At 33.0% G+C, this 15,421-nt stretch overlaps 1 protein-coding gene across 1 annotated transcript in view; it reads left to right on the forward strand.

Moving 5' to 3' along the window:
- LOC127701950 (uncharacterized) overlaps positions 1-15,421 on the forward strand; it is a 141,151-nt gene that overhangs the window by 82,158 nt on the left and 43,572 nt on the right. Inside the window, exons 25-34 of the mRNA XM_052205925.1 lie at positions 1,412-1,669; positions 1,937-1,963; positions 3,088-3,651; positions 5,168-5,203; positions 6,054-6,191; positions 9,972-10,109; positions 11,645-11,674; positions 12,235-12,352; positions 12,886-13,025; positions 13,636-13,750. Coding sequence (XP_052061885.1) covers positions 1,412-1,669; positions 1,937-1,963; positions 3,088-3,651; positions 5,168-5,203; positions 6,054-6,191; positions 9,972-10,109; positions 11,645-11,674; positions 12,235-12,352; positions 12,886-13,025; positions 13,636-13,750 — 1,564 coding nt within the window. The remainder of the gene's footprint in view (positions 1-1,411; positions 1,670-1,936; positions 1,964-3,087; positions 3,652-5,167; positions 5,204-6,053; positions 6,192-9,971; positions 10,110-11,644; positions 11,675-12,234; positions 12,353-12,885; positions 13,026-13,635; positions 13,751-15,421) is intronic.

The following is a 15,421-nucleotide window of genomic DNA, read 5'->3' on the forward strand; positions in this document are numbered from 1 at the left end:
TATTTAAGCCTCTTGCATGTGCCAAAGCGTGTGGTCTTTAACTAAAATTGTATGCACTAGTAACATACGGGACTTAGGTTTGATTTGAAAACGGCATAATCGTAATTTATTATAATGTTTAAAATTGTGTCGTCTAGCTGCAAATAGGGGGTTTATATCCCTTCCTACAACTCCTATATTTGTGTTGAATTGCCTGAAAACTGTCTCCAGTAAATTCTGGACCCATCTCTGCTACTGATATTAAAGTGTTGTTTATAATAAAAAAAAAGATTCCAAAAACATCCCAAGTATTTATATTTTTTAAATCAACACTGATGCATTATAAATAAAAGTGTTTTTGAAAGGAGTAGGTTTGGTAAGGGCCGATTTTGGCCTCAAAATTCAGGTTCATCTGATGAAAGATTTTTGACACTTTTTAAACACTTAAGTGTCTACTTCAGTCGATTTAATTCGTTTAAGTGAATGATTTGAACTGATTTAGTCATTAAAGACGCTCAAATTCAAGCATAAATATGAAAAATCTATCAAATATGTCATTATATGTCACTTTTTAGATGGTTTTTGTCAAAAATGAAAGTGGCCGCATCCATGTTCATTCTCAACCTTTATATATGTTATGTATTATCATCAAATACAACTTACATTTAAATGTTAAGAATGAACACAAATGCGGCCACTTCCATTTCAGACGGAAACCGTCTAAAAATTAACCAAAATGCCAAAATTTCGACGATTTCAGTAATTTAGCATGACTTAATTATGCTAGTACCCGATACATGTGCATTGTATTGTCAAAAACAGCCCATATTTATGTAACAGAAGTATTCTTCTTTCCAATAAATAGCTAAAAATTTACATTTTAACAATTTTGTAAAACTGCTATATTTTGGGGCCAAAAAGGGCTCTTACTGGGCCTACTCCTTTATGCGTTAATCAAAAATCAAACTTATCAATATTCGCTTTACATAAAGATTAACATTCATCCGGCACAGTTCATATTTTGTGTAAAGTTTGTTCAGGAATTACACCTGGTTGTAAATCATGCGACCTTTTGTGCAACACAGATTATAAATGCTGATAGCCAAAAGATTACCGTAGTATAAATATCACTGCATCAGTATAAATGAATTTGTAGTCTTCAAAGACAGATAGGATAACAGACTCTAGATGGGAACAAACTCATCATAGATACCTGGATTGAAATTTTGTACGCCAGACTCATCAGTGACGCTCGAATCAATGAAGTTAATACGGCCAAATAAAGTACGAAGTCCAAGAGCATTGAGGAAACGATATGTAAATTATCAAAAGTAGGCTTAAAAGAATTGCTTAAAATGTTCTTGGTCATCTTTTCCTCAAATGAGAGACTTAGCTCCACATTATAAAGTATGTTACATATATTGATATACAGGTCACAGGGCCGGTGTTCCTAAGATTGCCATCGTTATCACTGATGGAAATTCAGCAAACAGAGCTAATACTTTGGCAGAGGCACAGAAAGCGCGTGCTAGCGGTATGCAAGTTATTGCTATTGGTGTCGGTCATGGTATTAACCAAGGAGAATTGGAAGGCATTGCTAGCAAACCAAAAAGCCAGTTTGTCTACAATGCTGAAAATTTCGATGTACTGAACACACTTCAAGCATCTTTGTCCTCAAAGACTTGTGAAGGTATGTATTTGTCAAATGATAAAAAAAGGGGTTAAAAACTTCATACCTTAATAAAGGGTTTTGTTGATTAAGAAAAAATCAGAATTACAACATGGCTTGCAACAAAAATCTGCTTAACTGTAGGGTTTTAAAAGGTAAGGGACAATGCTTGTAAATTAACCCTGATTTTGTTAACTGCATGAAAAAACGTAAAAATTGTCTATGGATTTATATATTAAGTAATAATACATTTGTGACTTTATAATTATACAGTTTCTTTCTTTTTAGCATCCACTCCTCAAAATGCAACAAAAGGTAAGATTTATGATACTCTTTAGCCCTTTGGTCTTATTACTCTTATTTTCTGGTATTTACTTGTTTTGAACACAATGCATCTGCAACTGAATCGATTTGTAATATTTTGCATAGTTCTTCCACTTTCTATTTTTACTAATGTTTTTATAATAATAAGCAGAATGTCAGTTAAAACAAATCGAGTCTGTAATATTCCGATTCTGTTTGTGTCTAAATGTCAAGATCATTGTTAAGAACCTTCTGGTATCACGGTATATAGCAATAATAATAAACAGGACATCAGCTAATGCACAGATACTTTGATGAAGAAGATTTTCAAAGAAGGTTTTCTCAACAGAACTGTCTAAATTAATATGTGTCGACGGCATGTTGTACCGTCTACTTAAAACATGGTCGATTTAATTTCAGCTGTAACTTGTTTTCGGGTGATCTTTCAGTCAAGAAAGCACTGTCAGTGTTTACAGTTTTTGTAAAGAAAAGAAGATATCGTTTCCGTTCGCATAACACGTATTTCTCGAATATTAACTTTCATAAGGTATTTTCATGAAAAAATGTTAAAAAAAACACAAAAGATTTAAAACAATTAAGAGCACTAAAACCGAAATGTACTGAAATATAACAGCCTAAATCGTTTTTCAGCTGATTGAATCAATGTTAAAATATTTTTTATTTCCAACACCTATTTCAGTTTCAACCGCAGCAGTGACTATATATATATATTGCGGACACTTTAAACGTGGATCTCTGTGGTCTAAGACGTTACATATGTAGTCATGAGATCCAAAACATTCAAAATATAAATGATCCTTATGCAAATTACGAGCTGATCAAAAAGACTAAGCTTCACATTTTTTTTTCAAATTTAAAATGTATCAAATCATCGTCATCAGAATTATGAAATGATCTACATTTAGACTGTCTTATCATTAATTTTAAAGACAAAATGTTCTTCATTAAAATCACTAGCATATCTTATTTAATGTTAGAAATAAGTGCATTAAATATAAAAATTTTCTAATAAAACCAGAAATCTTTTGTAAACTTTGCTTTAACACAATTAAAAAAAAAACTGTACTATGCAATAATGAATTGAACTTAAATATTGCTTATTTTTTTTTTTGTAGACTGTGGCACTGTAGCCGATATAGTTTTCACGCTTGATTCCTCTGGCAGTGTTGGTAAATCTAACTTTGACAAAATGCTAGCTTTCGTCAAAACAATGGTCAAGGGATTCAATGTAGGACAGAACAAAATCCGTATTGGTATTCAAACTTTCAGCAACAGGGCTAAAGTAGAGTTCAACTTAAACAAGTTCGCTGACAAACAGGCAGTTATGACTGCAATTGACCATATTCCATATGTGTCTGGTGGTACAAACACTGGAACTGCCCTTAAAACATTGTACAGCAAAATGTTTACTCAGGCTAATGGTGACCGTCCAGGTATTCCTAATATTGGTATTGTTATCACCGATGGGCGATCAAATAACCCACCAAATACTGCTACTGAAGCCAAAAATCTACACAAGCAGAATGTTGATGTGTTTGCCGTAGGTATTGGCAAAGGTATTGACAAAAATGAACTGAACACAATTGCTACTGATCCAGATAATACCCACGTAATGACAGTGGACAACTTCGACAAACTTCAACAAATTACAGCTGGCTTCCAGGCAAGAACCTGCCAAAGTAAGTATTTGTAGCCAAGATACGGAGACTGGGAAATATTATTTTTAAACAAATATTTCAAATCATTGAAACTTAAATTGTATGTATACAGATGTTCCTTTAATAACCAGCTGGCTTCCAGGACCTGTCAAAGTAAGTATTTGTAGCCAAGATACGGAGACCAGGAAAATTTTTCTTTTAAACAAATACTTCAAAGCGTTGTAACTAAAATAGTATGTATACTGGTGTTCCTTTAATAACCAGCTGGCTTCCAGGCAATAACCTGACAAAGTAAGTACTTTTAGCCAAGATACACAGACTGGGATAAATTTTTTAAAAGAAATACTTCAAAGCATTGTAACCTGAATATTATGTATACAGATACTCATTACATGTATCTTATAGTTTTTCACTGTTTGAGTAAGTTAAATTCAACGTGCAGGTGTTCATGAGTATCATGATATACAAACGGAAAGTTATTTACATAAGTCTGACATTGTTTTTGTTTTTCATTCGCCATATATATTGCATGGTTAAAAATTGTTTACTGTAAATTGGATAAAAGCCAATATTATGGTGGCCGGGTGCGGCCATTTCACATTTTCGTGTTTTCTCCTTTCACTTTGCAAACGCGAAATCGAGAAATCGGGAAATCGAGAAATCGGGAAATTGGGAAATGGAGAAAGTGAAATCGATAAATTGAGAAATCGGGAAATCGGGAAATCAAGAAAGCGAAAACAAGAAATAGAGAAATCAAGAAAGCAAAAACGCGAAAACGGGAAATGAAAAAGATTTCTCGATTTCCCGATTTATATATTTCGCTTTTCCCGATTTCTCGATTTCTCGATTTCGCGTGAAAGTAAAAGGAGAAAACGTGAAAACGCGAAAAGGCGAAATGGCCGCATCCGGCCATCATACAATATATCAGAAACGAATAAAAGATAGCGTAGTGCTCTAGTACACAGGCGTCTGTGGAAAAGACAACTTTTTTTTTATGTTGCAGATATTTTCAACAAATTTCCTTATTAGTTGTTCTTATTGTAGAGCCTGCGACATTTATGTCTCGAACGCAAGACATAGCGATTCTAGATTCTGTCGTCGCCAGAGGTTTGGGCTCAGTCTGTGGTTAAAGATTTTTTTTAGACATCGATAACTTTGTCAAAACCTCATGGAATTTTATGAAATTTGGACAGAAGCTTGTTTATGACCAAAGACAGTATCCAGAGCAAAATTTTGAAAATATTTGTTTTCATTTTTTCCGTATTTTTCTTTTTTTATAAATTCTGTATTAACTCAATTTTTACAGTAAACATTACAATTTCACGCTGGAAGCAGCAACCGCAGGCGAGAAACAGGGTTCCGTGAAACCTTTACGAATATGAACTGATTAGAGCTCAAAGAAATATATCATCGAAAATAGCTGTAACACATGCAGAAAATAGTAAAAAGGGGTCCATGTCCGAATCGTCTGCGGACTTGTGCTATCTACAAACGAAACGTTGTTCAATTTGAATATTTTTTTGTGGTTTTTTTCCAGATATTCCACCAACTGCCCCCTCATTCATACCAACAAGTAAGTTTTACTTTATAGAAATATTAATGTAAACACGGTGCAAGGTTCTAAAACTCACACATACAAAATTAACCTAGCGAAACGCAACATCTTAGATTATAAATAGGGATAATTGTTGTCTAGTAGTTTCAGCTTGGAAGTATAGTCTCATAATTCTCTGAGCATAATTCACACACTACGTCAATTTAAACCGGTTTTACAGCTTTAACTTCCAACTGCATCTCTGTTTCCTTATATCATGTTTTTTTCCTGATATCTTTAAGCGGACCAATATTGCCGGAGAGCATGCAGTCTACAGCGAATTACGGCGGCGAGGATTTAATTTAGTTTATTGTCTGTTTGATCCTCAGTTTTCGCCAAAAACATCATGATCATTTATCAGTTTCCAATACCAGTAAACCTGTATCTTTTAAATTATGCAAGTACCGGCGTATGTAACAGAGTTAATAATACACTTGGTAACTAACCGATCACGTGACAATACGCGGACTATATTGAAGCAGTCATGGATATAAAGCGATACTAATTTTACAGTTCACGGTCGCTCTTGTGTTGGCCATAAATTCTACAGATACATACGGGTCAAATTTCGATTGGAGAAAGAGTATATATGCATATTTTAGCCATTTAAAAAAAAAATAACGACTACAAGTTATATTTACAGTACAATTTAAGAGCTGTAAGTCACGGATTTACAATGCAAGGGCGTGGAATTATTCGAATTGCGCACTCATCTTGTGGAACCTATGTTTTTCATACGCAAACACATGAATCAATGATACAACATTTTAAATAAGTTACTGCGATAGTAATTGTCCGTTAATTTATGTTTTACTTTAATCTTTAATAGAATCTCCTCGTCCAAACCTTGACCCATGTCAAGATAAACTAAGCAACTGTCAACAGTACGGATTAAGCACATGCTCAGATCCAAATTACTCTAAATGGGCAAATGAAAACTGTGAGAGGTTCTGTGGAATCTGTAAAAGTAAGTATACTAATTATTATATGTTGAAAAGGTGATTATCAATAACGAAATCTCATATTACGGACCCTTACTGATCCTTACTTTGCTGCTGTAAAAAAGGAAAGTAAAGAATAGACTATATTATTATACATTTTACTTGCTGAACTGGCTGCTAACGATTTTGATTGATATTTAAAAAGGAAACTTTATTATTTAGAGAAAGAGACGTTTACTTTTCATTGCTGTGTAACATTGCGTGATCTAGTGTTGCTCCGTTGCCTTTGACACACCTGCGTAGAGCGCTGGAATATATATATTTTTTTATGAATAAAATCGTCCAATTTTTTTTTCCAATTACGCCTCTTTAAAAAAATGGGAGCATGGTACAAATAAACAATTATGATAGCTATATACTTTTTGTCAAAAAGCCACGGTATATGATAGGCTATGCACTTTTTTATATTGTGCCTTTGGCCCTCTTGTGGGTGTAATTTGTACTTAATAAAGTTTATCAAATCCTTGAGTATATATGTTCAAAATATACAGAAAGGGTGGACCGGGCACTTGACGTCTCAGCTACTCATCCCAACCACAAATGGATCGGTGAAGTGCCCCCCCCCCCCCCCCCCCCCCCCCTGCCGTAAAAGAGGTCAGGAGAATGAATTTTTGGGGTGAACCACGCGGTGACACTGCTGAAAGAATATTGCATATATATATACAGTGGTTACACATAATAGATCATAATAGCCGAAATATATAATAATATGATACCAGAGACATATAATTGTATTACTGATGTCTCTGATGATACATTGTCTCTGATAATAGTATGTGTAAGGTATAATTGATATTTCAAAATTGATATTATTAGACTGTCAACGGAAATAGCATCATAATAGATAGATAATCCAAACGCTCATTCTGCTCAAGTAAAAAAAGGCGTAGGATGTAAATTTATATAATTATTTGTAGTTAAACTTTCTTTGTTCGTTACCTTCCCTTTTTCTCGTAGTCCCCAAAAACAAAGAAGGGGTGTGGGGCTTTGAAAAGCCAACGTATGGAGTGAAACCTATAAAAAGTCTATGCATTTATCATATATATCTCCATAAACAGGGTGGGCCGCTCCCCCCATAAACCCCTAAATCCTAAACGGAAATATCCAAAAGAAATGGTAAAATAAGATATGATTCCATTTGAGGTGCATGCAACGATCTACTGTGATTTTAAAATGGTTTCCCTAATTTCCCAATTTAAGCTTCTTCACTTTCGGAGAGTATAAAATATCAAATTCCAAAAAAATTGATAGACCCAAATATTCAGAACGTTCGATTCATATTATCCAGAAATTCGTGTCTGCCAAATTGCTTCAGCATTGTGACATCGAAGGAAGGCGTCACAGAAAAAAAATTAAAATAGCCTGTCATATGGCAAAATTTGGGGTAATCTGCTAATTTGCATAGCGGCCATTTTGCTTTATCATGACGGCAGCCATTACAATAGGATTATATAAGCCCTTTAAATAAAAATGCCAATATGCAAATACCTATGTCGAATGAACAATTTGTTCGCATATAGGTGAATTGTACATGTTTTTAGGCTTCTGTCCGTGTACAAATGGACATTGTCTACTCTGAAATCTTTTGGCCTTTTTAGTTTAAAAATCGGAAGAGTAACCATTGTGTAATTGCCATATAAGAAGATCAAATAGAATGACGTAAAATGGTAAAATAGCAAGATTCAAAACAGAAATACACATGCAAGAAGATATTGTTCATGATTTGTTCGCATATAGGGAAACACCTTGTAGGTTGAATTTTAAAGTTAAATAACTTTTAACTTACCTGCTTTCTGAAGTTTTCGGCCAAATTCTTTTAAAAACATGATGATTTCAACCTTCCCATTTCGTAAAAAGTCAAATTTTAAGCATTTTCCTTTAGAAGTACACAGCATTTTTGTAAATATCCGCCAAAGGAAGTTTTTAAAGATACACTAGTTTTAGATACATGACGGAAAAGGACTGGATTATCCGCAAATCTATAATAATTAAATTATATTTTCAATCTTAAGCTAAGGGAAGTAATTTGATCAAAAGGGACAAAGTCACGTGGTGCAAATGATTTAAATAAAGTACCTTTGATTTTGCCATATGTCAAGATGACATAATTATTTGGACTCAGTATCAACCAATCAATATATTTGTTCTTCTGTACGATTTAATAATGTCCTGATCTGTGGAAAAGTGTCCACATTATCACTGGACACTTCGTACCATTAAATTTTGTCATTGAACAAAGTTTGGAAAATAATTATTTTGATGCAATTTTGGAAACTGTCTTATTGGCACCAAGATGATAGCCACTTTCATCATGACACATAAACAATACAGACTAAATTATACAGTATCCAGCTTATCACAATGAACCACAAGTTTGTCTATACTTTCTTTGGCCTTCTTGTCTTTATAAATATAACATAACCCCTCCATTTTGAATTTATAATTTTGACATTTTCTTTGAAGTGTTCGCCTTACATCTTCATTGAACTTTTCTAAGTATTTCTTTGAACTTAGATGGTTGTAAATTTGTTGGTATTCACTGCCATCCATTTCTATGCCCCTGCCGTCGCTGGAGGGGGCATTAGGTGTTATCCTTGTCCGTCCGTATATCCCAAAATTGGTTTCAGTTCTGTAACTTTAGTTTGCCTCAACCAAATGTTTTGAAACTTATACACAATGCTTATTACCATAAAACACAGATCAAGTTCGAATTTGGGTGGCGTCACTGGTACCGCTCCCGAGTTGTGGCCTTTATAATGTTAAATGCAAGCGGGTGCATCATCTTTGTCCCATGGACACATTCTCCCTTTAATTACGATTGAATTCATCTATTTCTAATACACATTTCTGAATTAATTAAAATTCAAGTATAATAAAACATTATGATGACCTTTGTATTACTTCCCTTGCTGGACATTATTAAATGAAAACTGCTATGCAATATTTTCCTATGGGAGGACACTATTTCATAAATTTTGCTGTAAAATTCTGTCAACTTAAGAGACAAAATTTCATGGAAATGGACATTATTTGATATTTTCATTCTGTGAAATACTGTCCAGGCGAACACTTTTTCACAGGACACTATTATGTCTTACACTTCTTCCCTCTATCCATCAGCCCTTTATTCTGCTTCTGAAAAATGCTTTGGTGCATTTTAAAGGTTTGAAATTTTAAAGGTAAAAAGGTAAAATATATTTATGTTGAAAATAATAAACAATATATTATACATGGTGATGAAAAATTCATTACTCAATTAAAAATGAAACCCGAAAGCTTGGATCAATCTGGGACTATTATAATATATTATGTCCCAGGATCAATCATTAAAGCTTTGAATTCAATACCATAAAACAATTGTGTGAATGATCAGTGTTTTATAACCAAGGATATTCCATGAAAATCATACAGCTGATTTCCTATTTTTATATGCTACATACATGTACATACTTTTATACAAACTTCAATATGAAATATTTTTCATTGATATATTGAATAAAACTTTTATTGTGAATATTTTTATCAAACCTTCAATGTGATTAATATGTTTCTGAATATTTTAGCCTTCACAGATTCTTTTTGCCTTAAGTGATCTAAAACCATAACCGACTTAAATTGCACACAACCCCTTGACAACCTTATAAGAACATGGCTTCCCAACTCTAGTCTGTTGTGTAATTGCCAAGATATATGTTACATATACATTTTGATATAAAAAGATAACAAATGATTAATGTAAATTACAGCACAAAGTCCAACTCTGCCACCACCATGTGAAGACAATCCAACAATTGCATGTAGCAAATTCCAGGCCAGTACTTGTAGTAGTCCAGATTACAAACAATGGGCACATGATAACTGCAGGCAATACTGTGGATTCTGTTGTAAGTAGACTATGGACTCTGTTGAAAGTAGACCATGGATTCTGTTGTAAGTAAACCATGAATTTTGTTGTAAGTAAGTAGACCATGGTTTTTGTTGAAAGTAGACCATGTTTTCTGTTGTAAGTAGACCATGGATTCTGTTGTAAGTAGACCATGGATTCTGTTGTAAGTAGACCATGGATTCTGTAAGTAGACCATGGACTCTGTTGTAAGTAGACCATGGATATTGTTGAAAGTAGACTATGGATTTTGTTTTCCTAAATTATGCTTATTTGTAGAAAAATGCAGCCTTTTAAAACTAGAATTCATAGAGATGCTTTATTACCAAATATATTGCCTTTTAAATTACAAACGTTTGCTAGGATGAAATTTGAAAAAATAGGCAGGACAGGAGTTTTGAGTAAAAAAAAAGGCAGGATGAGACACTTTGCAAAAAAAAAAAGGCAGGATGACAATTTATGTAAAAAAATGTCAGGATAAACTAAAAAAAAAAATGCAGGACCGAATAGAGTGAAAAATAAAAAGGCAGGACAGAGATTACAACTAAAAAAAAATGCAGGACAAATTTTTTCATCCTAGCCCCCCATAAAAATCAAATGGCAGCTCCCTAAGCTGCGTATTTGTGTGATTACTCAATAAAAACAATCAAAAACCCAATCCATTTGTGTTTATTTCAGCGTTCAGAAACCCAATTAATGCAAAGGAGAACCCAATGATAGGTAGAAACAATGCGTTCTTTACCCTTTTAGTTGCTGTCCAGTGCTTTATTTACCTTAATCCATAAAATGTTGTGTACTGGTAATTTGCTTATTTTTGCAATTTTAGAAAATCTACTTTAGCATGTTTAGCTCCAATAATAGAGCTCCCAATCAACTGATCTGGGTCCTTGTTGGAATTTCTAAATCATTTGCTCTTTGCTCAACGATTTTATCCCTGGTAAAAAATAGATAAGAGAATGGTTCAGTTGTATACTTGTGTATTTAACAGTCTTTAAACATGTTAAAGCTTATTCACACTTGATCAGTTTCTGTCTTGGTTTTCAATGACTCTAGTAGTATTTGTATGTAATTTAATCTATACAAATACAAAACTGGCAGGAAAATTTAAACAAACCAGATACATTTTTTTTTAAAATTTCCTCTGGATTAACCAAATAAAACAGCTATCACACATATGTACTGGAATGATGTATATTATATGAAATTAGAAGATAATCTTGATTTGTTTCATAGATAAAAACATTAAATAACTGGATGATGAAAAATCCATTACATTCAGGAATTTTGTGTGGTGTAAACCCCATAACCACATGAAATATTCTGAACCTTAGTGGTGAAAAACCAATTCGATCTTAGCTTGGGGATGAACTGGAATTGATGATGCAAATGACATAAATATCTCACCCAGTAACATACAAATTGATGGGTTAAAATTGTTATAATTAGAATTTGGCCATTTTATTCTTTGGTCATTTTTCTAATATTTTATATTAATACATGTAGCATTACACATAGACAGTATTTCCTTATTTACAGCACCTGGAGCTAAAGGAATAACAGGATTTTGTAAGTAAAATGTAGTTACTAGTTTTAAGAACATCTTTCTGTGTCATGCTTTTTGACTAGGATTTTAATGGATAAATTAAGAAATTCAATTTCCAACCTCGCAAAGTACTTTGCATATTCTCAATGTCCTCACAAAAGATGCTTTTCATATCACAGACGTTTAGAGCAAAAAAAGTTCCCATGATGCAATACTATCAAAAAATTGAACAAAATTCAAATGTTGTTAAACATGAGCCAATAGATGGAACACATGATACATGAAACCACTAGTAAAAACAGTATATGTTGTCTGCTTTAAAATTTTAGTCTTAGTCAATGGAGATATCTACAGTATAAATTTTTGAAATCTGGTTAAAAAAATAATCAATTAATAGTTAAGTAGTTAAATAGTTATCTCCTAATAACTGGTTGCCTTATCTAACTTTTATTTTTCCATTTAACTTTTCTCTTACACCTGTTGAATTTCGTTTTGATTATTTCATTCTTATTATTTGCAGATTGAGTTTTCATAATTAGTTTGTGGCAAGAACACCTGCTATTTAATGTTTTTATAATTTAAGATGGAACATGTTCCTACAATGGTAAACAGTACAAACAAGGAGAAACATGGAATGATGGCTGTGCCTATGAATGTACTTGCGATGATGCCAGTCGAGGATCATACAGCTGTTATAATAAGTAAGTGTTAATACAGGGGATTCATTTATTTTTGCAGGTACCAATTTTTGCGGATTGTGGAAAAATTATATTTTCAAGGGTATTTGAATTTGTGGTTTTGCCAAAGTCTGTATACAAGCCTTGTTTCTGAACTCTAACTTAAGTTTTCCTCATCCACATTTTATGAAACTAATACACTATGCTGGGAACCAAAATTTGCAGACAGAGTTCGAATTTGGACAGTGAGTCATGTACCGTGCTAGAGTTATGGCCCTTTTTAACTTGGAAAATTTTAATTTTTTCAGTTTCTGCACACTAAAGTTTGTCTCAGCCAAATTTTATGAAACTCATACACAATGCTAAGAACCACAACACTCAGACAGAGTTCAAACTTGGGCAGTGAGTCACTTACTGTTCTGGATTTATGCCCCTTTTTAACTTGAAAAATTGCAAAGCTTGAGCAGGGGCATTCATGTCCTCAGACACATTCTTCTTTTATTTTGTAATAGGACTATATAAGAGATAGGATTTAAGACATTGATGTTTCATTACAGGTGTCCAGCATATTATAATCTGCCACCACAGTGTACATTGACAAAAACTCCAGGCAAATGTTGCCTAGAACCAGTCTGTAACTTCAATCCAACATTCCAGACTACAACAGGACAAAATGTCGCCAATGTTAATGGCATTAGTATGTATTGGTTACTTTTATTTAAGTCACAATTTTTTTTCATTCCTCCCCCCCCCCCCTTTCCCCCTTTAATAGTTTATGCATTTATACATACTTGTAGGCACACTGTACTTTCACTAGACATTGTATAATAATTTGGGTTATATTTTATATGAGAAATTACTATATTTAATTATAAGGTTAATGTATATTTATGTATGCAAGTTTTGTTTCAAATTTTATGATTTCCCAATTTGCTTGATAATGTAATTAATATGAACTCATCAAGATGCCAGAATTGTATTATGGTAAATAAATAATGTATTTTACTATGTAGAACAGTTAGCCTTAGTTTCACCATTCACATCCAAGATAACAATATATAAAAGATAGCCATTATTTAAAGTTACAAAGGGATGGTCTGTTCCACAGTTCTCTTGTGTACTTTCTTACTTAGATTTTCAGCTTTTAATAATGAGAAAAATAAATGTATCATTTTATAATTCCTTTCTTTCTTTTATTATTCTGGATCTCACTTTTTGATATCACTGACTCTATTGCTAAATGTACATGCACGTTGATTTATTTGTAATTACTTATGTCTATTTTTCATTACATTTTTCTTTTTCAGACAAGTGTGTATATGCAGGCAAATCATATTTCCAGAGTCAGACATGGCAAGTTGGTTGTGAATATGAATGTATTTGTGATGATGCTGGAGCTGGACTATGGTCCTGTCAATCTAGGTAAGACATCAGAAATGGCCTACAGGCTTCAAATGTATCTGTGATGATACAGGAGCTGGTCTATGGTACTGTCAATCTAGGTAAGACATCAGAAATGGTCTACATGCAGGTTTCAAATGTATCTGTGATGATACAGGAGCTGGTCTATGGTCCTGTCAATCTAGGTAAGACATCAGTTTTTATGCCCCTGCCGTAGCGGAGGGGGCATTAAGCTTTACCCTTGTCAGTCTGTACGTCCGTACGTCCCAAAGTTGGTTTCCGTTCTCTAACTTTAGTTTGCCTCAACCAAATGATATGAAACTTATACACAATGCTTATTACCACTAAATACAGATCAAGTTAGAATTTTGGTGGCGTCACTTTTATCGTTCTAGAGTTATGCCCCTTTACAAATGGAAAAATTGCTTAATTTTTCGTTTCTGTTCTCTAACTTAAGTTTGCCTCAACCAAATGTTATGAAACTTATACACAATGCTTATTACCACAATATACAGATCAAGATTGAATTTTGGTGCCTTCACTTTTACTGTTCTAGAGTTATGTTCTTTACAAATTGAAAAAATGCTAAATTTTTCATTTTTTTTTCTAAATATCAAGTATTTTTAAAATTGGAGTTATCTTTCTTTGTCCATGATTATAGTTGAATCAACTACAATCAATGCTTTATACAATGCAATGTTTAATTTTACCTTCCACTGATAAATAAAAGCAATTTTTACCCTTCATTTCTAAAAATATTTTAAAGTCATCTTTGAAAATTGGAGTTATCTTTCTTTGTGCATAATGGTATTTGAATCAACTACAACCGATGCTTTATACAATGCAATATTCAATTTTACTTCCTACTGATAAATTAAAGCAATCTTTACCATTCATACTTACAAGCACTTTGATTACTGTTCTAAGAGTTGTGCCCATTTACAAATGAAAAAATTGCTGAATTTTTCGTTTCCGTCCTCTAACTTGAGTTTGTCTTAAATTAATGTAATGAAATGTATATATAATGCTTTTTACCACAAAACTCAGTTTAATTTGTTTTCCATTCTCTAACTTTAGTTTGCATCAACCAAATGTTATGAGACTTATACACAATGCTTATTACCACATAAAACAGATCAAGTTAGAAATTGGGTGGTGTCAATTTTAACGTTCTTGAGTTATGCCCCTTTATAAACATAAAAATTGCTGAAGTTTCTGTTCTCTAACTTTAGTTTGCTTCAACCAAATGTTATGAAACTTATACACAATGCTTATTACCACTTAATACAGATATAGTTAGAAATTGGGTGGTGTCACTTTTACTGTTCTTGAGTTATGCCCCTTTATAAACATAAAAGTTGCTGAATTATTTGTTTCCGTTCTCTAACTTTAGTTTGCCTCAACCAAATGTTATGAAACTTATACACAATGCTTATTACCACTTAATACAGATATAGTTAGAAATTGGGTAGTGTCACTTTTACTGTTCTTGAGTTATGCCCCTTTATAAACATAAAAATTGCTGAATTATTTGTTTCCGTTCTCTAACTTTAGTTTACCTCAACCAAATGTTATGAGACTTATACACAATGCTTATTACCACAAAACTCAGATCAAGTACAAATTTAGGTAGAGTCACTTTTACCGTTCTTCAGTTATGTCCCTTTATATCTGTATATGATATGCAAGCGG

The sequence above is a fragment of the Mytilus californianus genome, unplaced genomic scaffold (assembly GCF_021869535.1).
Source record: "Mytilus californianus isolate M0D057914Y unplaced genomic scaffold, xbMytCali1.0.p SCAF_5, whole genome shotgun sequence".
NCBI classification, from domain to species: domain Eukaryota; kingdom Metazoa; phylum Mollusca; class Bivalvia; order Mytilida; family Mytilidae; genus Mytilus; species Mytilus californianus.